Here is a 25,310-nt window from a genome sequence, read left to right on the forward strand (position 1 = left end):
AATGCTTGTATTAATATTACGAAACGCACAACTAATAAGACAACGCTACCATTTTAGTAATTAAACGCTTCATGCAGTATAATTTGAAGATTGACGATACAATATAGAAATCTCTATATAGCAAACCGTTAAATGTATAATTTATTTTTTGTGAACAAATTAAACTTCTCATACTGCTTATAAATTATCGTCAATCTTCAAATTATACCGCATGAATTGTTTAGTTATTAAAATAATATTTGATGTGAAATTGTATTATATTAAATTAAGATATCATTTTGATATTTTTTTGATAATTATAAATTATTTAATTTTTCATATGTGCTATACTAATAAATAGAATGAAATAGGTCGCATACTAATTTTATTATTAATGGATATATAACCTAATAATATATATTCATTATTAACGAGTAAAATGTATAATTATAAATTCTATGACTAAATTAAAGCATATAATTAAGATTTTATCTCCGTTATTTTACACTACGAAGTTTCATTAGGGAACCAAACGACAGCTTAAATAAAAATAAACAAGTTTTGCTTGTATCCCATCTTTCTCAATGTAAAAATGGCGGGTAAACAACAAGGAAGGCAACACATTTGCGATCTCTTCTGCACTGGTTCAATGCCGAGAAGGCTGTAGAGACCGTTGACATCTCCATCTGGACTGCCTAGCACATCAACAACACCCCTATACAACCAAGAAAAACCAAAACTTCTGCAACAACAATATGGCTAACTTCTGGCCTGCCTCTAAGGGCCCTTCTCTAGTCCGGGACTTTTTAGTTTGGGACGTCTTGGAGAAGAATGTCTACTGCACCTCTCGTCCAAATTTGGTACGCCTTGGACACAGCCTTTTTTTGCCTATACTGTTCGCAATACTGAGGCTGTTATTGCACGTGAAGGAGGACATATTGTATAAATAGGGAAGTATAGTATTTAAACATATCACAAACTGGTTTTGAGTTGTCATTTCTATATTTCATAAAAATCACGTTTTTCGTAATTTAGTCACACTACTGGAAGTTTTGGGTATTCACTCTGTACGATTTTTGATCAAATTCAAAGTGAAAAAAGAGTTCAAATTTAAGAGAGCTGGAAATAGCTACAAATCTGCAATTTGATAATTGGGTTTCCTAATAATAGGTAATTCGACGAAACAAATTGTATACAAATTGGAAGGAAACACTCAATTAAATGTAAACAATCAATTGAATGACCCATATACAATATATATGAAATACAGCATGTACTATTTACTAATTCATTAGATTGATGTAGTAGCTTTAATTACTTCAATCTGTGTTTAAACCGTATGAGTCATTTTAATTATATATAAATATATATGTATAATAAGTCACCTTGGATTTGATTGTAACTTGTACTGTCGGATTGTACAAGTTGCAAACATAAATAATAAGAGTTTTATTAGTCCCGTTCTACGGTTTGGTTATTGGCCTTTGAAAAATTGACAAGTGCCTTTTATAAAGCTTCATTTACACTAACATTATTGTTAAGGACCTCAGTTTACCATTTGAATTAGTTTAGTAAGACTATAGCCTTATACGTACGAAATTAAGAAATTAAAAAATTGCAACTTGTACAATCTACTTTAAGTACAAGTTATAACTTGTATACGATAATTTTTTATTAAATAAAACAAAGCTTCAATCCTGTATATTAAAAGGGAATTATTGCTTTCCATTATGTGACCATCAGATGCAATTTGACTGAATTGAGTTTGCTGTTTTGCAAAAAAACTTGCTAGTTCTTCTGAAAAAGTCTTTGAAAAGTAACATTAATTCAACTGGAGAGCCATCTAGCGAGTCAAAAATAATGAATGAATGTTTGAAACATACCCTATTCATATACATACTTTTGATCTAAGAAATAACAATGTAGTCATATTCAAGAAATCTCGCAGACGTTTTGCATTTAGCATCGAGTGTGTATAATTACAGCTCAAGTAGGTAGCGCTATAGAAACTAAAGTACTCCTTACCTTATCAGGGGGTCTTGGTTTTGGATTTTTTTTTCAAAAAAAAATCCAATAATTCATAGCTATTTTCAGAAAATGAAATTTCTGTGGGAAAAATTTCAAAAATACATTGTCATTCACAAAAAATTAAATTTTTGAGAAAGAAATTTGAAAAATTGAATTTCAAATATTAAAATTTTGGAAAAAAATCTCCAAAAATCCATAGTTATTTACAGAAAATTAATTTTTTCCGGACATTTAAATGGAAAAATTAAATTTCTTGAAAAAAATTTAAAAATTAAATTTCAAATAAAAATTTCAGGAATCCATAACTATTCACAAAAAATTAAATTCTTAGGACAAAAATTTCATACATTAAATTTTTTGAAATTTTTTTTGAAAAATCTACATTTATTTGTAAAAATTAACGTTTTTGGGGAAAAAAGTTATAATAAAGAGCAAAAATTCATAATTTGGGTTGGGGGCTACAGTCCCTTCAACCCCTTCGGCCAAAACTGCAAATAAGACTAAAGTACTCCTTAGCTAATCAGTTATAACGTCATTTTTTTCTCTCAAGCTCATTATTGTTATTCTTTTCGAGATAATATTTAGTAACTTCATGTGAGAATGCTCGTCGTGGTAAACGTTTTTCTTGGGTGGTTATCACATTTATATTTTTATGACAACGTTTGTCTGTACGACTCTGCCTAATAACTCCAGACAATATTATTTTGTAAATTATTGTTTATATTGCAACCCAATTTATAATTGTACAATTGTAAGTCTTTTATGTGTTTATGAATAACCTGATTGACAAAAACATGTACCTATAATAATGACTCACAAATAGATTACACATTGCAAATTGTCTATGAAAAGAAAGAAAATAAAAAGCTTTCCTCAAGGGTATGAACAATATGCATGAACAGTAAGTAGCCATTAACTTTAAAACAAATGACCATTACCTGAGGCACCAATATATAAGTAGGTATATGTAGGATTTGTATTATTACTTATGCGTTCAATTTGAACGAAAAAATAGGTAATTAAAAGTTCGTAGTCTTTCAAATACTGAGAGGCTTTCAGGATCTTTCTATATACATGCATGCTTCAAATTGGGACTCCGTTTGGAAATCATGCATCGACTTAAAAGAATTATATTTTTGTAAGACAGAATTAAACTAATTCGGTTCAAGTTCTGTCTAAACTTTTCTTGTTTTAAAACTCTGTCTAGATCAGTCCCACTAAAAAAATTGATTGTTTTTATATAGAAAATAAAGTTAATAGTTGTGATTGATCCCTTTTTAATTGACAAGGTCATGTGTTCATGTTTTGAGATCAATTCAACAGATACTTGCCAAAACAAACACTAAATGCAGTCAAATCCGGACATAATAAAAATACACTTACAGTCAACGTTCTCTCAGAGACTAATTTCTTGCTACATAAAATACTTCCCTTAGAAAAAGTAAAAAATTTGCATAAAGTCAACAGTTTTTCCCTGATTTTTTTTTGTATTAACTTTATAGAAATTCAGTAGGATGAAGAATTTTCATGGGGATTTTTCCATTTGTATGAGTACAAATCGTTGGCTGGTACCTAAAATTTTGTTCTGTATGATTCTTTATAAATTAATTTAACATTTGTTTTTAATTCCATACAGATACATATCGTTTTTTGAAAAAAATCAAAAATCCACAACTACAGGTGTGCGCATCTAAAACGGAAAGCCTCCTTTAAATTTTACGCCATGCACATATTTGTGATTTTATTGAGTTGAAACCGGTTTATACTTATAGGCAAGGGTCTTGACTAGTTATAAACAAAACTTCAGTAAAATCTAAATAGCACCAGTGAAACAACAGCCGATAATATGGAGAGACGTCGAGTCGCAATTTTGGAACTTTCCGCGTGGGGAAGAACTCCCACTGAGATTGTCAAGGTTCTGAACTACAGCCACACCCCCGTTTACAGCGTGGTATCCAAAGGGACTCTTGAAGTGACCACAAGATCTAAGTCAAGGCCTCGAAAGCGGGAAAAAATGGTTGCTGCCGTGAAAAAGTCTGTCGAGGACAAGAGAGAAAAGGTCTCCGTCAGCAGCCTCTCCAGGCAGTTCAACGTCAGCAGAATGACCATGGACCGGCTAGTTAAGAAAGATCCTGGCCTTAAGGTCTACAAGATAACCCCTCGCCAAGCCATCAAGCCGTAAAATTTAAAGGAGGGTTCAGTTTTAGATGTTCACACCTGTATTCATAAGAAATGAATTTTTTTTGAAAATAATTTCCTAAAATCAACAAATGCTCACAAAAATAAAAATTTTAGCAAAAAAGTTTCAAAAATCCCAGTTGTTCGCAAAAAAAAAAAATTTGAAAAAAAAAATTCAAAAATTAAATTTCTAATATAAATTTTTTTGAAAAAAAGAATTCAAATAAAAAATAGAAAAATCACATAGTTATTCAAAAAAATTTAAGCATATGAAATAAAAATTTTAAAAGTTAAATTAAATTTTCCAGTATATATCAAAAATTCCTTTTTTTTTTTTGGGAGGGGTTCATAACTTAGGAAAGTACCGTTAATAAACAATAATCAATAAGAATTCGAATCGCAAATTAAACATTATTTCCCTGATTCCGATTCCAGAAAAAAATCCTATTCTCTTATTCCGATTAATTATCCCATAACTAATAATAACGGTTCAAAATTGTTAGGTCGGAAAGATTGACCCCCTTACAAAAAAAAGATCAAATTCGATCATGGAATCGCCATAGCTCAGTAGCAACTCTTCAACTCAATATGCGTTCGATCCCAGGTGATTCCTAGAGAAAGAAATACTTTATGTATGGATATGGATTTCATGGAAAGATTACTAAATTAGATGGAGTAATTGTAATACTATAATGTTGACTTATACTTAATCAGTGCAATCAATTGAAGGAACATTTAAAAAAAAATCGATCTCTGACTGAGTCACATCCCTAACATCTACCTATAGTAGTCTTAGCCTGATGCTGGTTATATGGTTCAAAAATGGAGGAGCAAAATAAGAGGAGGAGATGAAGAAAAGTGAAAAAGATTGTTAGAAGAAGCAATTTGAGGTTAAGGAAGAAAGGGTTGCATATAAAAATATACAACTACCAACCTACCTACTCCGCCTCACTCCTTCCTTCATAAAGATTTATTTACCTTACTAGTGTACCTACAGTTTTTACGAGGATCATGCCACATTAGAAGGTACTTTAAATTTAAGAACAAAAAAAAAAAAACCCCAGAAATTGGCAGGAGCCATTAAAAAAATAATTCTTTATAAATTTTGGGGGAAACAAACCCAACCTTTTATTCAATATAATTTTATGTGAAATGTATTACGAATGTATTTTTTTATAATATCTAGAATGAGACGTCTAGCTGAAGGACTGAAAGAAACAGATATTATCCCAAAAAAAAAAAAAAAGAAGTAGCAACAATTAGTATGTAAAACGTGTATTTCTATACTTAAAGTAAGAAAAAAAAAAAACATAGACATGAGGACTTTTTAATCCCGTCTCTCCCCAGAATTAAAGTCAGCTAATGACATCTTTTGCAGATTAAAAACAAAATAATATGCAATTTACAGATGGCCTCATTATACCTACAATTTGAGGGAACGTGTCTTTATTTAAAACAAAACAAATTGATTCTCAATGTATTTTACAAGGTAGGTATTATAATATGTTAAACGCCTTCAGTTCTAAATTGATTTTTTTTTTTTTTTGAAAAAAAAAAAAAACATTAAAAAAATATCCATTTCCCTCTCTTCAAAAATTAATGAAAAACCAACGTCATTAACCAACACTTACTGAAAGTAGTAGATACTATTAGGGAAAAAAAAAAAAGAGGACAGAGTGCGGCAACATCACTTCCTCTTTTAAAATGTGTGGCAATCAGGCCGTAGAAGAAGTAGCGTGTTGGCCGTGGTTTCATTCTAGAGGGGAAATTCTAGAGTTTTCTTGGAAATACAGTCAGTTGCTATCATGAGTTAGAATAAGGATGAACATGCATTGCTCGTCGAAAATAAATATTGTCAAAAAAGGGTTTGAAAAATATTTAATATGATTAAACACATTGCAATTTATCTTTTGAGTTTTCCGTGGTGCAATGTATGAAAATCCGTTGATTGATCTAATTTCTAATAAATAAAAAAAGATTTTTTTCAATACATTTTTATAATTTGAAATTTGCAAAATTATATTAACGCAAATAACTCATCAAATAATAATGCTAGAGATCTAAAAATGGTACCATAAGATTTGGTATCATTCAGTAATTCTAAATTGGTGCGGGTTGTTCAAATCAAGTAATTAAAACGTGATTTATCCTCCGAAAACAAACACTTTTAAGACCTTTGGAGAATTCCCAATAACTAATTACTTAATCAATTAATCCTCTGCAATTATCAAACAAGATATTTGGTTTATAAAATTGTGCATGTCGTTGTTTGAAATACTAAAATACACTTTATATCAAGTTATTTAAAGAGAAACAAAAAAAATAATGAAAAAATCACAGGGTATTAAAATACCAAAGTTCCCTTTATTTGGTGTATGGACAATTGGGAACCTCACATATCTGATATATATTTTTTGAACTTCAACTTTAAATGTATACTATTTACATAATGAAACAAAATAAAACTTTTCTGATTTTTAAAAATTGATATATTGCATTTTGAAAAAGGAAGTTATGTTAGCGCAATCACGAGTATATCAATTATATAATAAGTAAACGTTTTTCCAGATTTTTATGTACGTTGTATTCTATTTCTTTTAATTTCATCAACCAAAAACAAAATTAGACTGTGTTGTTTTGGGAGGTTTATTTTTTATTTTTTTACTATATTCCAAATGTCACTTTTTTCTGTCTTTTTTCCCCAAAAAACAATTATAATTAATTTGACACACCAATTTATGTTTTTTATCTCTCTCTATAAAACATATCAGTCTGTCTTTTATATATACATATATGTATGTATATTTTTGAAGAATAATCATGAAAAAACAACAGTTGATTTACCTTAAGGGTAAGAAATTATGATGTTTTTTCAAGGGGGGGATCTGGATTGAAATTATTAGTGTTAGATTCCAGTCATTTCTTTTGAGTTTGATTCTTTGAACATTGCATCAAATCGAGTCCTAGTAAAGGGGTCAGGCTAAGGTAAGTATTTTTTTATTGAATTAATAAAAAAAATCTACAGAGAGGGGCCCAAAGTGTGCATTAGCATGACTTTGAACCTTTATGGAATCAAGAACAGACAACTCAAAACCAATTTGTGACATGTTTAAATACTATATTTAGCACTATTTCTTATTCAATATGAGCTACTTCATAAGCAATACGCTAGTGAACAGACTGAAACATCGTGAAGATAAAACCGTGTACATGTCGAATCAACTGTCTCAATGGCAGCTCAGAACGAATCCTTATCAGGCTCAAATGTAGCGAGTGGTCGTCTATAATAACCAAGAATGTTCCTATCATATTGTTTCGGGCCTCCAAGGTAATGAACAGGCTGTTTTTTAACGAAATAAAACTTTATTTCCTTTTCACTTTTTCTATATCTCTCTCTCTCTCGGTCTCTTTCCTTCTAGGTTCATTCTTTGTTTCTATTCCTTTCAATTCAACCCTGCAACGTGGGTAATAAATGTAATCAAACAAAAGTAATCAACTGTTATTGTATGGGTAAAATCTCAAGATTTCAACCATTTGATGCAAATCATCCTAAATGTAAAGTCAATATCCCAAGATCTTGGGAGAAATCCGAAAGAGTGGGATCGCTCTGTATAACATAATATATACTTGTAGCCTGTGTTGTGTAGTCTATAATTTATTCGATCCAGTCCAGTCTAAGGAGTTGAAAACGACTAAATGAGTAGTCAACTCTTAACGCTCTAAATAAACAAAGTTTGAAGATATAATTAATGTAATCAATTAATTATTGGAGCATGTATAAAAATGTAACATCAATACCCCGAGATTATGGGATAATTCCCAAAGAGTGTGATAATTAGAGTTTGAGTAATTTTCAGGAAATTGTCAACTTAAGTAAATTTCATTTTTTTTTCTAGTTTGAGACAAAGTCTCGAATTCAACTCTAAAATAACAAACTATGTCTGTAATATATATGTACATACATAGACGGATAATAATATCAAGGGCATTCTGCCAATTGATCACGTGTTTATCTATATACCATCTACATATATAGGTAGGTATTCGTAGTAATCCTAAATTTACTTATTAATCAAAAACACTTGTATATTGTGATGATAATGATATAATCTATGATTAAATATGGCACATGTGCTGCCTGAAGCCTTTTGTTTTGTTATTTTGTTTCATGTACATATATCTATGTGAAGCCGTGATTTGGCATCTCCAAAAGTTGTTATTCAAAGATATTTTCACACTTTTTTTTTGTACCTATTGTTTTGTTGTTGTATGTAGTTAATAGTTATAGTTTCTTTTTTTTTGGAAGGATGATTCTTTTTCGGGTGTGTAGTAAATCAGTTAAAAACACAATTTAAGAACCAAAAAAATAGGGTTATTATTTATATGTACACAACAAATGTTTTCACACCAATTTTCTCAGTTAAGCAGTGGACTGGTCTGTCTGTCTGTATCATCGTCACGAAAGGATTCATCTCCCTCTCTGTGTAGAGTCTACACACAATATTTGCTACAAGAAAATTAAAGTATCCAACACTACTTCAATTAAGTTCAATTATTACGCTAGTCATATTTTTGATATATAGGTTGTGTACAAGTTGTAAAATTTATACGTCTTTTATGCTATATATAATTAAAGACGGTTATTTTAATTACGAAGTCTTCATTGATGCTCAATTCGATCAATTTACAGATTTAATTTGTACTAACTGGAGTACCCAGATTTATTATGCGTCGACAAACAGACAAACAGTACGCCCCTTTTCATTTCTTTATAAATATAAAGCTTTGAGCTTTAGCTATACAGGTGTGGGTGTCTAAACCTGAGCCCTCCTTTAAATTTTACGGCTTGAGGGCTTGACGAAGGGTTCTCTTATAGACCTTAAGGCCAGGATCTTTCTTAACTAGCTGGTCCATGGTACTTCTGCAGACGTTGATCTCCCTGGAGAGGCAGCTGACGGAGACCTTGCCTCTCTTGTCCTCGACAGACTTTTTCACGGCAGCAACCATTTTTTCTGACCTTCAAGGCATTGACTTAGATCTTGTGGTCGCCTCAGGAGTCCCTTTGGCTACCACGCTGTAAACGGTGGTGCGGCTGCAGTTCAGAACCTTGGCAATTTCAGTGGGAATTTTCCCCGCGCAGAAAGTTCCAAAATTGCGACTCGACGTCTCTCCATATTATCAACTGTTGTTTCACTGTTGCTATTTAGATTTTACTGGAGTTTTGTTTATAACTAGTCAAGACCCCCTTGCCTCGAAGTATAAACCGGTTTCAACTCAATAAAATCACGAATATGTGCATGGCGTAAAATTTAAAGTAGTGTTCAGTTTTAGACGCACACACCTGTACATGCTCGTTGTCACATTATTATTTCTTTGACAAATTAGTTACGCAGTTCTAAGGTATTAAGTGCATGCTCAAAAATAAGGCTTCGGCAGACAAACTTTTGTCTATTGATATATATTTAGTAATAAGCTAACTATGGGCACTTTTGCATTATAGTGTGCCACTATAAATGATTATAAAAAGTAATTTGTAATACATATGTCAAAAAGTATACCATAAATTTCTCAGTTCCTCCAAAGAATATTCACCCTTAGGCTATAACTAGTCCATTGAAGTTTGAACACTTACTAATTCAATAATTAATTAAGGTTGAGTGATTCAAATAATTCATATACTAAAGCATAAACAATTAGTTACTAAACAAAACAAACCTGAGCTCTATAGATTATCGAGAAAATGACACTGGAACGTGGTTGACAAAATTCCATTCGAACACTCCCAGCAGTTGTGCGCCTCCCGAACTACTGTCGACCCTGTCAGCAAGTCTGGTTCGGTTCGGATTGGAGAGGAAGAAGGGCTTTGTCAAAAAGCCAAACTAGACAAGGAAGAGTTTTTAGGACCCATGCAAGATATCTCGAGGTTTCACAGATAGGCTGTCCAGAGAGCTATCAATAAAAATTATTTTGAATTATTTTGCACACTTTTTTTTTATTCTTTTGACCCCCCTACAACTCTCATGCCAACCCCTCGATAACACCTTTTAGGTGAATGTCAAGGTCAATGCCTGCAGCTTCCGTCATCTAAACACCGAGGCCCTCAAAGCTACTGCCAGTTTCTACGGAGTCACTATGATAGACAAATACATCCACTGCCTCCTGGAAACCATCATTGCCGCTAAGGGTGGCTACATTAATGATTAAAATAGCTCAGAACCACATCTATTTATAGTATTAATTTTATTAAAATTATAATCTTCATTAATAAATTATATTTTGTTTAAGATTAAAATTCAAAGTGCTCATATTTTAATGGATCACTCGGTTCAAGCTATAACTTGTACACAACTAAAGTACAATAATTTTTACTGTTACCAGGGATGTTTGATTGCACCTACATCATATTTAACTGATACATATATATATATGTATATAATTAATGAATCAAAGTTTCTCTGATTGTATGAATGAATGTATATTTTACGTATGTACATTCACTATTATGGACATTGTAGGACTGCGTAGATACATTTTCTAAGAAATAATGCAATTGAGCGTGCATGTCATAGTAAAAAAAAAGGTAAAAAGGTAAAAGAGAGTATAATGTATGCAGAGATGGGAATAATATAATCTGCCGGTATGTTGAAAAAAGCAACGGAAAAAATATGTGGTCAACATGAAGATTTGAAAAATGTTTGACAAAAGAACAACTTAGCTGCTATTACGTTTTATTAAACTAGCTACAAGTAGCTATAAGATCCATAAAATATACACTAACCTTACTTTGTATCGAACAATGATATAGGCAGAAATTACTCAGTTGTCGAGCTTTAATTCTACTCTGAGTCCAAATAGGACTTACACTTATAACTCTGCAACAAATCCTCGCTGTTACTTTTCGTATTTTACACACTAAGGGTTACTTTATTCTTATTAGTTATGTGTGTTCTCTCTTCAAGAATAATATATATTCAGCTAGGAACTGCAAAAAAACCCTCTTTCATTATTTTACTATTGTCATCTATGGATATACGTATACCTAGAGTTGTATATAACCGTTATGTAAAAATGAATGAATAAAGTCACGAAAAATTTTATGTCAACTGATATTTTTTTACAAATTTATAATGTATAGAGCTGTCAGACTCATTCAAATCATTTTTAACAACGAGCGTGTCTAGATAAACTCATTTTAGAAAAGAAAGGGGAAATCACTTTTACATAACATATAAAAGTAACTTCTGATGAGGTCAAAAGGGAAGTACGTTCATCTTTAGTTGTAAATCTTAAGCATATATTACTGTGCGAGTTTTATCATTATTATTTCATTCTTGAGGAGAGAACATCCAAGTGTTGAGGGATTATATAATGAGTTTAGTAAGACTGAGGACTTTTTGGGGATTGATTTTCTATATTATTGAAGCAAGCCCTGTTTGTTCATGGATGTCTAATAACTCCGGGTCACACTGATTACAGTACATAATATTTAACCGCAGTTTATGAGAATTACTTTGCATTTTAATGAGTTCACGATGTTGTAAAGGTTCCTTGTAAATAGCTTCTGATCCTTATCAACCCCCTTTGCATTGAAGACTCAAGAGGCATTTTCTTTATAAGCAAATATTTCAAATTGGAGAATATTCGATTCCTATAAATATTCATTTATGCTAATGACTCACGTGTGTGGATTGGCTTTGATCTTTTTTGAAGAGGGCTCTTCTTTCAAGATATTATGTATGCACACATAGAAGGAGTAGCCAAAAGGAATATTACATATTATAGTCAATCTATGTATTAATAGCCTTGAAAACTAAAAAATAAAGAATAAGTCAAGGAACGGGAGTTAATTAAAAGTTAAATATAATCCCTGTTTTCTAAAATGAAAGATAAAAAACAATGGAAAACCTCCCAGAATTATTTTACTATTCTTCATCAAAAGTGTGCCATTTAGCGCTTCAAACATAATCCTATAGGTCAATATTTAGTTTATTTTACTTAGGGTTTAAATTCAATAGGGAGTTCCTCTATAAATACATAAATAAATACAATTTTGACTCACTTCTCCACAAACTTTCTTTCATCGCCTCGTGGCCGCATTTGATTATATATTTTCTTCTTCTCCATTATTCATACATAATTGCAATTTTACAAACAAACTACACGCCAAAAAAGCAAAGAAGAATCATCTCAATTTTGTCTTCAGAGAAAATGCATCAATACATTTGTTTTATAATTGCGTTATAGCATACCTAAACACAATTATATAGATACAGTTTTACCTCGGGTTGCAAGTAACTCAGTATTTTATTTAGATATGGGGCAATGCTTTGTATTTTTGTATTAGCATTGGTTAATTATCCCCAACTAATCAGTACATTCAGACTGATTGCATTTTTTCTAGTGATGGGATGATGAATCAGCATCGAGAATTGGAGAAACGTGGTTTTTTTTTTCTGGAATTGGGATCCGTATTCGATTCTGGTTCTTAATTATTACCGGATTTTAATTATTTATTACTTTTCTAAGATATAAAAAAAAATACCCACCCAAATTAGAGAATTTTTGCTTTTTACTAGAAAATTTATTATTTGAAACTAAATTAAATTTTTTTTTCGAAAAATTTCATTTTCTGTTAATAATTATGTATTTTTGAAATTTTTCTCCAAAAATTTTATAATTAAAAATTTCATTTTTAATATTTTTCTTTCAAAAAATTTTTTTGTGAACAGCTTTGGATTTTGGAAACTTTTCTCCAAAAAAATGATTTTTTGTGATAAATTGTGCATTTTTGGAATTTTTGGTGAACAGCTCGGAATTTTGTAATTTTTTTTACAAAAAATGTAGTTTGGTGAGAATAGCCATAGGTTTTTAATTATTTGTCAATATTTGGGTTTTTTGAAAAAAAATATTAAACATCAAATTGCATTTTCAAATTTTTTTCCCCAAAAATTCCAAAAACTAAGCACCTCCTAAAGTATAATCCTATGGACACCCCTTAAGTAAAATGGTATTTTTCAACTATTATTTGAAATATTAAAGATTTGGAATTGGCATTGCTATTTTTTTTTTTTTTTAATCGTCCCATCACTAACGGACTTATCAATTTTTCAAATAGGTACATGTTAATTTTGTGGATAAATAAATAATACAGAATAAATTTGTAAAATAACCAAACCAAATATGGTAGTCCTGATTCCTGAGGGAGCAAGCATACCAACTGTCGATATATGAATTTTCGGAGAGGGGAAGTCGTCAATCTGCTAAAACAGAAGAATTATTTTGAATTCAAAGACCCATAGATCTTGGATCAGTATTCTTAATGGATACATTTTTATACAACTCATATATACATTTAATTAATACCCATTGAAGTAATCATGATCATGAACATCAACAAAATAGTACTTGAAGTTTATGAACTCCATTCCGTTTCGTAGTACTGGCGTAATTTAATATTTGACATATTCAGGACTCATTATTTTCAATTCAATCTATATCAACAAATTATCTTTCGTAGAAATTAAATCTCAGCCTAAGCTCACTGAAATTAGTTTAAACAGATAATTAATTTGAACTCATCTTGTAATAAATTCATATTGATGCTTGGGCAAGCGTTTTTAGTAGCAAAGGTTTTTGTTTCCACAATAGTTAAATGATATTTGGGGCCTATCATGAATTAAGTTGCAATGATCTATACCATATTGTTTTAATATCCCCAAATTCCTCGTTTTGTCCGGGTTCAATTTCGCTGTATAATTATTTGTCATATCATTTATAGGCCTTTTTGATCAAATCCACCACAATTTATCCCTGGAAATAATTACATAGCTTATTAAATAATTCATAGTATTGCTGTATCTAAATGAGTTTTAGAAAGAGTAGTGAACTGGGGAGATGTTTGTAGGGGGTCCATGCTAGAATATGTGGAACAAAAGAGACTGTAACCTATTATAGTATAGTTATATAGACTATTAATGTTACTTAAAATCAAAAGAGTGATTAAAAGAAAAATATTGACCTGTGCTCGTAATCAAAGGCATATTCATTTTCCAAAGCTGTCAGTATTATTATTATTTAGGAGAAAATATATGTATTCATCAAATACAGAGAGTAATACTTGGGGTTATATTGGAGAGCTGTCAAGTGTAACTCCCTGTTGGTTGGACTTGGAGTAGAATTGAGGATCAACAACAGATTTATTCATGGAATCGACGTAGGTCATGGACAACGCGCTCCAGAGAAATTATTCTACTGAACTGAATGTGTGTAGGTTTGGGCCCGGTCATTCTTAAAGAAAGAAATGTATTTTATGTACATGGACTTCAAAGGTTGTTCCTAGGTCATATGGAGTAGTTTTTATACTATGATGTTTACTTATACTTAATCAGTGCAACGCCATCTGACTAATTAAAGGAACATTATAAAAAAAGAGTTATGAAAGCCTTATCTAATAAAACATTCTACCTAGGGGCAGTTCCTGATATGGGCAACTGCCGAGGGCTGAACTCGTTGAGGGGTGGCATGAACACCCGCATAAACTATATCTTTGCATTAATTTATCTTGGTTTTAGTTATTGGCATTGTTTGTTTATAATATAGGGCTTACTATGTGGCTTTAATACTTTGGAGGAGTGATCCAGATATGTGGTTTGTCCAAAGCTGCATTCCAGATAGAGCCCCCTCTGCTCCTACATAAAACAATTCAAATTGACAGGTCTTGGAATTTACAATTCTATTCATGGCTATTTACGTTCAAAAAACATAATTATAATGTTAATTTTATTACTAGAGTAGGAGCAAAATGTGCACAGCCCCTGGAATATAAATTATTTCCAATCCCTTCTACATATTTATGCCCCCCCCCCTCCTTTTAATTTCTGTTCAACAACAATAATAATGCCAATATTGCGCATAATTGAACAATAGCACAATAATTTCAAGCAAGTAATTACCTTTTATGTGTATGTCATTTTGCACCAAGTCTTTTATTTACTCTATACTATTTCTACCTTAGTTAGAGCTAGCTTACTCTTTTTGTTGTGTGATGATAATCAATGTTGTTCTTGTAGCATTGTAAGGGGGGAAAGTACGAACAAAAGAAAAGGAAAGAGAGAGAAATGAAGAGAAAGCCAAGGAAACAAAGACATGTTAATTCAATAATAAAGTTGTTAAATAAATTTGTACATAATTTATATAAGTATGTTATGAAAAAAAAAATATATAACATATTTATACAATAAATAATCGTAGGGATAATAAATTTGCGTGTGTCTTCCCCCCTCCCTTCTCCTTGAAGTAATCCATTGATTGCTTCAAACAATCCTATCCATGCAACTGGACTCACATATAACACATATTAGGGTGATCATATTTTGATGTCCAAAAAATATCCGTTTTTAAGAATAAATTAGTAGGTTTTTCTTTGGCTAATGCTTGCCGCACTTAATCCGTTCTTTTTCCATCTCTAAATTTGAGACAGCTACAACGAATAGTTTAAATTCATTTATTGGAACCTTATTACAATAAGTCACTTTGCTGAGTGTTGCATCGCAAAGGATATAATACACATAGGAGGTGATTAAGAGTAGATACTAGAAAAAGTCTTAGTGCCTCACATAATGAGATGTGATCTCCTCTGGCCTCATCCCTCACGGATTCCCTTACACTAATGAGATCTTCCATCTACTTTCGGGATACTCCAAATTACTAATTGTCGGACTACCTCGATATTCTTCCCTTGCCTTTACTTTGTGAAATGATTATTTCCTAAATACTTAAAGGTTACAATAATTAAAATGTCAAATTTTCGCTGTGGCTGTCTCCAATTTATAGATAGAAAGATAATGTATGACGTGCGGTCAAATTTATACAGTCTGCCATTATTTGATTTTGTCTTTCTTTGTCTATTTTTTTTTGTCGAATTTCTAGATGAGTTGCTACTTGTATACTTATATATGTAAAATATTGTATACTATGTACCAGTATAAGGGAAAAGTCCTTATACAAACTGTTGTGTAAGTCCTTATTTATTCGGTCCAGTCTTGGGACCGGTTCTTCAGACCTTCGGTCCTTTGGACTCTCAATACTAGAACTGATTAAAAAAGGAAGAAATAAAGTAGAGTGACTGAAGTCTTAAGTCTTAAATAAGGACTGACCCAACGCTACTTGAAATGCAATTCCAAGTCCCAAGTATTTGCAGACACATTTAAGTCCTTTTATATTTCATTTGAATCCATTGAGAGCCCCCATAAAATAAGAAAAATACATTAAAGTATATCGCGTCAAAAAGTTGAAGTGACTTTTGAATCCGAGTAAAGTTTCGTGTCTTGGGATGTGTGCCAGGGTTGAGTATCAAGTCTTTAAAATATGGACTTGAATCCAACTCAAATGTCTTAGTTTTGAGTAGTCCAAGTGCCCACCTCTGCTATGTAATACTACGAATAACGAAATTGAACTAATTGAATTAACTTTTTAAGAGGGAGAGAGCAATGGTTTTATAATAGATCAAAAAAGACCGCCACTGTCAAAGGAAACAATGAATAAAATAAACAGAGAAAGAGGGAGAAAAGAATACGTTCCCACCACCACCAACCTCTGCCCATCCACCATCATCGCTCAAAATCATCAAAATCTATAAATAAACTGTGACAAAATATATACATATATGGATTTACAAGTTGTTTAACACACAACAAAGACTTCTTTAAAACAATACCGCGCTCAAAGTTCCGCGCCACCTTGAGCGCGAAAAATATATAATTTAACAAGAAATAATAAAAATAATGATGATGGTAAAAAAAAAAAAAAAAAAAAAAGGTTTGGCCGCTACTAAAATAACAACATTCGTTCAAATGAAGACGCGGGTTCGTATTCTTTTTTTCTTCTTCTTTTCTTCTACGATGTTGTACGAGTACAAAGAAGGTACATGATATCTTTGCAAGCAAAAAGAGAGTTAAAGAAAGAAAAGAAATGATATGGCGAAGTTTATGCACAGTATGAAATTATATTTCGTTCGAAAAATGTTGTTATTCAATGAATATTGTACAGAATACGAGATAAGATGACGTCAATTTCTTCAAAAATATATATGATTAAACATTTTTCAAATCCTTTTTTCATATTTTAGTACAAAAAAATCATTACACCGACGTCACATGGGACCTAAGTTTGCAATATGTATATTTATATAGTTATTAAAAATATATGAAATTAAATTTTGTATTAACCTTAGTTAAATTCTTGAAAAATGACGTCACTTTTCTACTCACTAGAAGTGAATGATGTATTTACATAAAAAAACATATCAAATTCAATTTTGTCAAATTCTTTTTCATACATAATAACTAATATACTGACGTCACATAGGGGCTAAAGATATATATGTACATATTATAAAGATATTAAAAATATATCAAATTAAATTTCGTCAACATCTTATTTACATCTATAAAGTATTGACGTCACTTTTCTACACATCAGAAGTGAAGTACTATGTAGATCCTATGTAGTAGCAATGTTATATATTTCCCTGCTCAAAAAGCAGGGTTCTACTAGGATATCATACTATGGGTACCTATATACGTATATACCTATGTATATCAAAATGTAATTTGGTAAAGTTATACGTCACATATCAATCATATTCTTTTTTATACTATGTATATTGTATAATATATATAAAAAGAAGATGGATAAATAATCATTTTCCCTACTTTTTTAACGGAATAACTCATTAGAATCCTCCTTCAAGGCTTGTCATCAAAAATCAACAACAATAACATAACAAAATAAACTTCTTTTCTTTTCATTTTTTATTATTATTATACCGAAATGAGTAGTCCTAGTAGAATAAAAATAAAATTAATTGTAAGCCTTTGTAGTTAGACATTTATATTAAAACAGTTTCTACTTTATTATCATTCAATTTATCATTAGAATTAATAATGAATTAATTATATATTAAATTTTGTTCATGTATGAATGTAAATGTATATATTTATTGTATGGGAGTTATAATAATATTAGCAACAATCAAGAGTTGTAGTTCTGTTTTACTTTATTATTTTATGTATTTAATTTTAATTATAATAACATCACAGCAACACAAAAATAAAAAAAATAATAAAAATGGATTATAATCAAATTACAAATTTTGGCATCAAAAAAATAATGATAATATTTATTATTTAATAGAGTGGTGATAAGAATGGATAATTTTTTTACATTTTTCTGAAATTGGAAATGGCAAAAATATAAGGGAAAATAAAATTCGGGTAAGAGAGAAAAATGATGGATAATAATCCTAATAATAATAATAATAAACATGGGTTGTTGGGCTTTGTGCTGGCAAACTCTTGCTTGTTTTAATGCAGAATGGGCTTCATGTCAATGATTTGATGATGATCTGTGAGTCCATGGTGTCCCCCCAGATGTATTGGTGGACCTCCAGAGTGGGAGAGGAGTGGAGGTGTATGTACTCCTCCAGATCCCGGACTTGAGGCTGGATGTCCACCATGATGACTATTCTCTGAATCTGAATCACAATCGCTTTTCTTACTTCCTCCTTCGGAAGGAAGAGAGGATCCGGTCCCGTTATGAGTTTTGACGTGCTTGGATAAGTGATCGGATCTCATGAAGCGTTTATTGCAAATGGGACAAGCGAATCGCTTTTCTCCAGTGTGCGTGCGGAGATGTCTCTGGAGCTCATCTGAGCGAGTGAAGCGCTTCCCACAAAAGAGCCAGTTGCATACAAAGGGTCGCTCCCCTGTGTGCCAACGGAGATGGGCCTTGAGATGGGACGTCTTTCCGTAGACCTTTCCGCATCCAGGGATATGACAGCTATGAATATTTCTCTTGCGGAGATGTTGACCCGCGGGTCCAAGTCTCTCTGCTTCTTGACAATTGGGACAATCGCAGGTGGCACGCCCCGTATATCGTCTTTGGGATCGTGTGCTGGTGGTTGAAGAGGATGAAGGAGATGAGCTATTGCCAGCCCCACCACCGCCATTGTTCATTGACCCAGTGCTGGAGCAATTTGAAGCCGCATTGTTGTTATTATTACTGTTGCTATTATTGTTGTTGTTATTTCCTCCTGGAGAGGAGGATGGAGCTGCGATAGAACTTGCTCCAGGGGACGGGGAGGCTGAAGAAATACTAGATTGACCACCAGAGAGTGCTGCTGCAAAACCACTCTGACTCGGGAGCATCGACTTGTATGTATCTTGAAGTAGATGCTGACTCCCTGCAGGGGCTCCTGCCGCACCCAAAAGATGATTGGATAGACCCAGAGACGTGGAATAGTCTGTGTAATTTGCCATGGTTTGTACAGCATGCATGCTTTGAAGACCTCCATCGAGCCAGCTTCCAGGAGTGGCTCCCGTGTGCATATCCCACCAAGATGCTCCACCCTGAGTCATCTCTGGTTTGATGGCGGGAGGCACATGTCCAGTTGAAGCTCCGGGTACATTGAAGGGCCATGAATCATAGGGATTCATGCCAGGGACGCGTGAATACATCTGCATGTTGGAAAGGTGATGGTGATGTGAAGTGGGAGCAGGGGTATGAGAGGAGGGGACCTCTACTTTGGGTGTCTGTGTGTCCTGAGAGGATATCTGATTGGAGGGTGAGGGTGGGGTAGAAGCTGGGTAATAATGGTTGTAGTTGGATTGGGGGTGTGGTGGGGAAGTATGGACTGAGGTGTGAGAGCCTGGGGAGAGTGTCGGAGAGGCTCTACAAGATGATGCTGATTGTCGTTCGTTACTCTGTTGTTGGTTATTGGACGAATTACTGCTGTTGGTGCTGCTGCTATGGTTGTTAGATACTGATGAACTGTTGTTGGATACTGATGAAACAGGAGGAGGTTGACAATGGCTGTTGTTACTGGATGCTGATGTTGAGGATGATGGTGCACCTCCTGGACTGGATGAAGACTGAGGTGATTTTTTCCAAGGGTGAAATCCTTTTCCAACTGCCGCGTCCGCGAGTGGGGGTGGAGATTTAGTGGTCAGTTTGTTACATTGAGCGGCTAACATTGCTAAAGGTGTTCCACGCAAGCCGGGATGATCCTGAAAAACACACACAAAAAGAAAAAAAAACTCATTACTAACTATCCTTAAAGAGGTCCTCTTACGCTAATTACTTTGCGTTTTTTGTTTTTTGTTATTATTATTATTTTCATTTTACAGGCGAGCCCTCAAACAGGGGGGAAATAAACAGAGGATAGATCCTTTATTTCCCCGCTAGTTGACAATGTTTAAGTACGTTTCATTTGACTTTTAATATGTCTGTATATAAATCAAATGACATTTTGTTTCAGGAATTGAATATACAGCAGCATATAGCTTTGGGAGGGAGTTAAGTCGAGTTAAACGAGTGACTTGTGGGTTTTTTTTTTTTTAATTTTAAATATTATATTATATATATTTTTTTCAGTGAAATAATTTTTTTCTTCATATTCTTTTTCTTCAAAATTGGTCTTTCCCCTTAGGTGAAATTATTATTATTATTAAAAAAATCATGACGATAAAAAACATATAAAAAATATCTTACTTTTTTTCTTACGTGGTAGTAAAGTACTGCCACAGAGTGTTTCAGAATGAAAAAAGACAGAGGGTTGATGCATTAAGTTGATGCTTGAGGCATTAATGAGCCAATGGGTATAACGTAAAGAGAGAGAGAGAGAGAGGCAAAGAGATATAGATAAAAAAACATTCCTGATAGATTTTGAGAACATAAATGTATTTTAATCGTTTGTACCCACGCGACTACTCGGAATTTGCATTGAATACAAATAATTGCTTTTGATTGATATTTTACTATTACTCTACTATTATTATTTTCAGTATAAAGATTCTCCGAATTTATACAAAAAAAAAAAAATTATGTTGACTCTTGTCCAATTTTGTCTTCTAATCATATATTCATGAGCAAAGACTGGCTGGACCCTTTAGATGGGATTGCAAAAGTGTATTATTCACTTATAGCATAATTACGCGTTTCTCTCTTGCTTAATTTACAATACAAAAACCAAAAAAAAAAAAAAAAAAAAAATCCCTCTCTTTAAAAAGAAAAATACAATTGACAATGGGAAATTAGAATTTCAGTTGTATATACATATATAAATATATTATATTCCTTTTTCTTTAATTCAGTGAAGAATCTCATTAAGTGGAATGAGATCGGGAAAAGTTTTTATTTTTTAAAAGAAATAACATCTTTACTATGAGAGAGGACCCTAGAAAACCCTTTTTTTTGTATGTAGAGGCCCTTAGGGTTCGAAGAATTATTATTAGTATTCATCTTCTGGCCATTTTCTTTTAGTTAGTAGTGAATCACTTGAGTACGAAGAAAAAGAATCACAAAGTTAAAACGAGCTAAAGATGAAATAAATATTTAATACTATACATGACCAGTAGTTGTAGTAGCTTCATTTAAAAGTCAGGCTCTTAAAACAAAACAAGGCAAAGCCTCAATGCAGCAAGCAAACTAATGACAATAAAACGACACACATGAGTTGATTATCTTGAGACCACACAAGACAATAGTCAGTCTTTGATTGACTCTGCAGAAAATACGCCATGCATTAATAGAAAAGTGTTTTTAAAAAAAATGACTTATTTGTAAAAAAAATTATATATTACAAGATTTAATTATCAAGCGATGTCTGTTCTACAAAAGCAGGTCTACAATGACAGCACTACCTCTCTTAACAATTAAGCCTAATAGTACTTATTAATATAATACTTGAGCTTACTTGAGCAAAAGTTAAATATAGATGAGATGTGTTTTAATGATATAGAAAGTTGCACATAAGCTAGCAAATTAATTACTTAAAAACTTTGTCACAGGACATTTTTAAATGTCTGAGCTACAAACTGAGTTTTGTATGACTGAAAAGGGTCACAATGCTACTGCATATATATATACCTATATACTCAAAGAAGCAAGCAAGTAGGCACACAAAGCAACAACATCAAATCAATTAATGAATGTTTTATGCATGCATTTGTTTAAGTGTTCCTTACCAAAAGCTCTTTCTCAGACGGCCAAAAACGACCCTTTGACTCTGTCATCAATTCTGAATTGGATCCTTCCATCGGAGAGGACGAAGAATATACCTTCATAAGGAAGGGAGCAGATAATAATTTAACATGGTCGGAATTAGCAATGATATATGCTCATAGTTCACAACAAATGTGGGTTGAAGTGGTTTTTTGCAATTTTTGGTGTTGCCTTCTTATTTTTTAATTATGCTTCAAAACATGACATTTTATGTATAACCTGGCATGAAGTTTGTTATTACAAACTAGAGAGAAAATATGATGGAGAATAAGTCAAAGAGAGAGAGAGAGAGATTAAATTTTTGGAAGGGGGAACGCAAAAAAATCAAAAAAAATCTGACAACCCATAATTATGAAAAACCCCAAATAATAACATTACAAAACTGGCCAAGAATTGCTTTTTCATGATTCCATGTCTTGTAGGTATATCATCAACAACGGAGTATTTCAATACTCCGATTAGTTCAACAACGGCCTTTAAATGTAAGTACTTTGTATACGACCATTGATACCGCATTTCTATCGCTTTTTGCAAATTAAATCTTTATGTTTGATTCAATTACATTCAAATAGGAATGAAAAGATGGGGATCGGTAAATATATTTAATTATTCAATGTTTATTGGAATCAAATATTTATTTATTTATTTATGTTTTTTGTCAAGACTAAAAAGGCGTAGAATGATTTTAAATAAATATACATATATATTTAAAATCATTTGACAGACAAATATTTCATTTTTGTGAAAAATGAATTTATCTATTTGTTGCAACTCTTCCCGTAAAATGAATTGAAATAATATTTGTATCAAAAAAACTTACAATTCCAGTCATTGCCATACTAAGGGTTAAGTGTTACTGTGTTCCCCGAATTCTTCTTCGTAAAGTCCTTATATGGTTAAAATGAATTATTTTGTCTTTATTTTCCTCTGGCTAAGAAGTAGGGCTGCTCTCTGGTTACGGTATTTAATCACTGGCCCTTAGTTGTTCATGATTTTCAATGTTTTAACAGGGATGTTGTATTATGTTATTTCACTCATAAATGCCTTTTGAGATTTGATCAGCACGACCTACAGAATTCAACTACCTTCCTTCCTACTACTTTGTGCCTTATACAGGTGTGTGTGTGTGTATATAACTTTGTGTGTAACTCAAGAGAAGAAGTTTTTCCTCTCTCCTCTTTCTCTCTTTCTCCACTGCAGCAGCACAGAGCAAAGCCTTACTTTCTGTGAATACGGGTTATCATTTACGCCGACGATACCGCCGTTTTTTTAAATAAATATAAACTACTGTCGGCGTATTTTTAATAAAACGAGCGCCAAATGAAATAAACATCGCCGATTCTTATTTATTTACACCAGATGTCGCTTAGCAAAGCGAGATACAAATAAAATAAAAATAAAAGAAGCTAACCTCAAAAACCACCAAAACTTCTATTGTTAATTAATAATTATATTAATTATAATGATTTAATAAATAAATAAAGAGTTAGTGCTTAACAAGGGCCCTTATATATATATATATATATAGCCTTCCTTTAAATCCTTTTGAGTGCCACATTTTTTTTTGCCCCTGAGGCATTTTCATTTATTAAAAAAATGATTCACGTATTTTACTCTTTTTTTTTCTCTCTCAAGGGTTCATGTATAAAAAAGAGCTGATATTAAAACCAAGTGACAATTGAATCATTTTTAATTAATAATCATTCTACTCGGGATGTAAAAATCTAAGGGTCTTACATTTTTAGAGTCCAGGGAGGCGAAATACTCTCCCCCAGCGGAGGATCCCTCAGATGAGGAGGACGAAGAGGATAACAAGCCTTGAGGTCCAGCTGATGGCTGTTGACTAAGTGGTGAAGGGATTTGACTTGAGTCCTGTACACCTGACTGAATCCCTTGGTGATGAGAGATGGGTGAGTGTGGATGTGAGAACAAATGTCCGCCAGGGTGGGAGGCCCCGCTAAACTCGGATCCAAGCATCATGTTAGCCCCACTCCCCGAGGGGTAGTATGGGTGAGTCCCTCCAGGACTGGGTGCATAGTGCATATGATGATGATAATTGTGGTGAACGGGATTGTTGGCTGAGGGCGGGCCCATGGGGTCAGCCATGGGCGGATGAGCGGATCCTTGGAATATCATAACAACATACACTCGATTGTATTCTTGCTCTGTTTTTGTTGTTGATTCGAAGGGAAGAATTTATTCGTGTTAGTTAGTTCATATGTATGTATAGGTATAATTTAAAAAAAGAAAAAGAAAATCTTCGTAACCATCAATTAAGGAGGGGGGCTGCTGCTTTTTTTATTTTTTTACTCCATGTCTTGCAACATCAATTATTATTATTATTATTATTCGGTTCCATGTTGTTAGATGTACTAGGTAGATCCGTCCAGTTCCTCAAAAAAGAAACTCTTTTTTGAAAGCTCAATCCTGCTTTCACTTTGTTCTACACTAAACAAATACAATAATTATTATTCAATTAATAATTCGTTAAAACGCACACTTCTTCGAGAGAAAAGCAAAGTTAGACTGACTGATTTTTTTTCTTTCAAAACTATGTATGTAGTACACTTTATTTTCCCTTCTACCCTCCGTGTTGTTATAGTTGTAGACAACTTTTTAGTTGTTGGGAAAGACGAAATAGGCGGAGAGCGAAAGAAAGAGAGAGAGAAAAAAAAAGAAGAAGAATAATGTACATACATACAGAAAAAGAGAGGAAAAATAAAAAAAAAATCTTTTTCCCTTAATTTTTATATATATTTTTATTATCATATTATATACTTTATACAAAAGTTTCCCTTATAAGTAAGCTTCTCAAACTTACAACTGAGTGAGTGCGCTCGGGCGCGTTTTTTATTTCCTACTTTTAATTTCCATGCAGTCGGAGAAACTCACTCAAATTCCCCCCCTTTCAAATGCGCTTCTTCTTTTTTAAAAAAGGGCGGATCCAATCATCATCATCAAATACATAGAATAACAAAAAACAACTGCTAGTCTACTACTGTATTGTAGTTGTTGTTGTTGTTTTTTAGAAAGGGGGAGAAAGCGACATCTAACGATACTACCCT

The 25,310-nt window shown here is 32.5% G+C and overlaps 1 protein-coding gene across 3 annotated transcripts; it reads right to left on the minus strand.

The window, feature by feature from the left end:
• Positions 1-18,072: 18,072 nt before the first annotated feature.
• Sp1 (transcription factor Sp8) lies at positions 18,073-24,855 on the minus strand. Of its 3 annotated transcripts, none has more exons than XM_040716535.2 (2): positions 23,983-24,855; positions 18,073-20,249 (listed from the first exon to the last, which is right to left on the minus strand). In XM_040716535.2, exons 1-2 carry the CDS (start codon positions 24,379-24,381, stop codon positions 18,549-18,551), a joined length of 2,100 nt encoding a protein of 699 aa, XP_040572469.1. In that variant the 5' UTR covers positions 24,382-24,855; the 3' UTR covers positions 18,073-18,548. The 3 variants fall into 3 exon arrangements, with proteins under 3 accessions (XP_040572469.1, XP_040572471.1, XP_071746020.1); XM_040716537.2 differs by lacking the exon at positions 23,983-24,855 and adding an exon at positions 23,066-23,438; XM_071889919.1 differs by lacking the exon at positions 23,983-24,855 and adding an exon at positions 20,324-21,533.
• Positions 24,856-25,310: the final 455 nt, after the last annotated feature.

Source organism: Lepeophtheirus salmonis, chromosome 7 (assembly GCF_016086655.4).
Source record: "Lepeophtheirus salmonis chromosome 7, UVic_Lsal_1.4, whole genome shotgun sequence".
Lineage (NCBI taxonomy): Eukaryota > Metazoa > Arthropoda > Copepoda > Siphonostomatoida > Caligidae > Lepeophtheirus > Lepeophtheirus salmonis.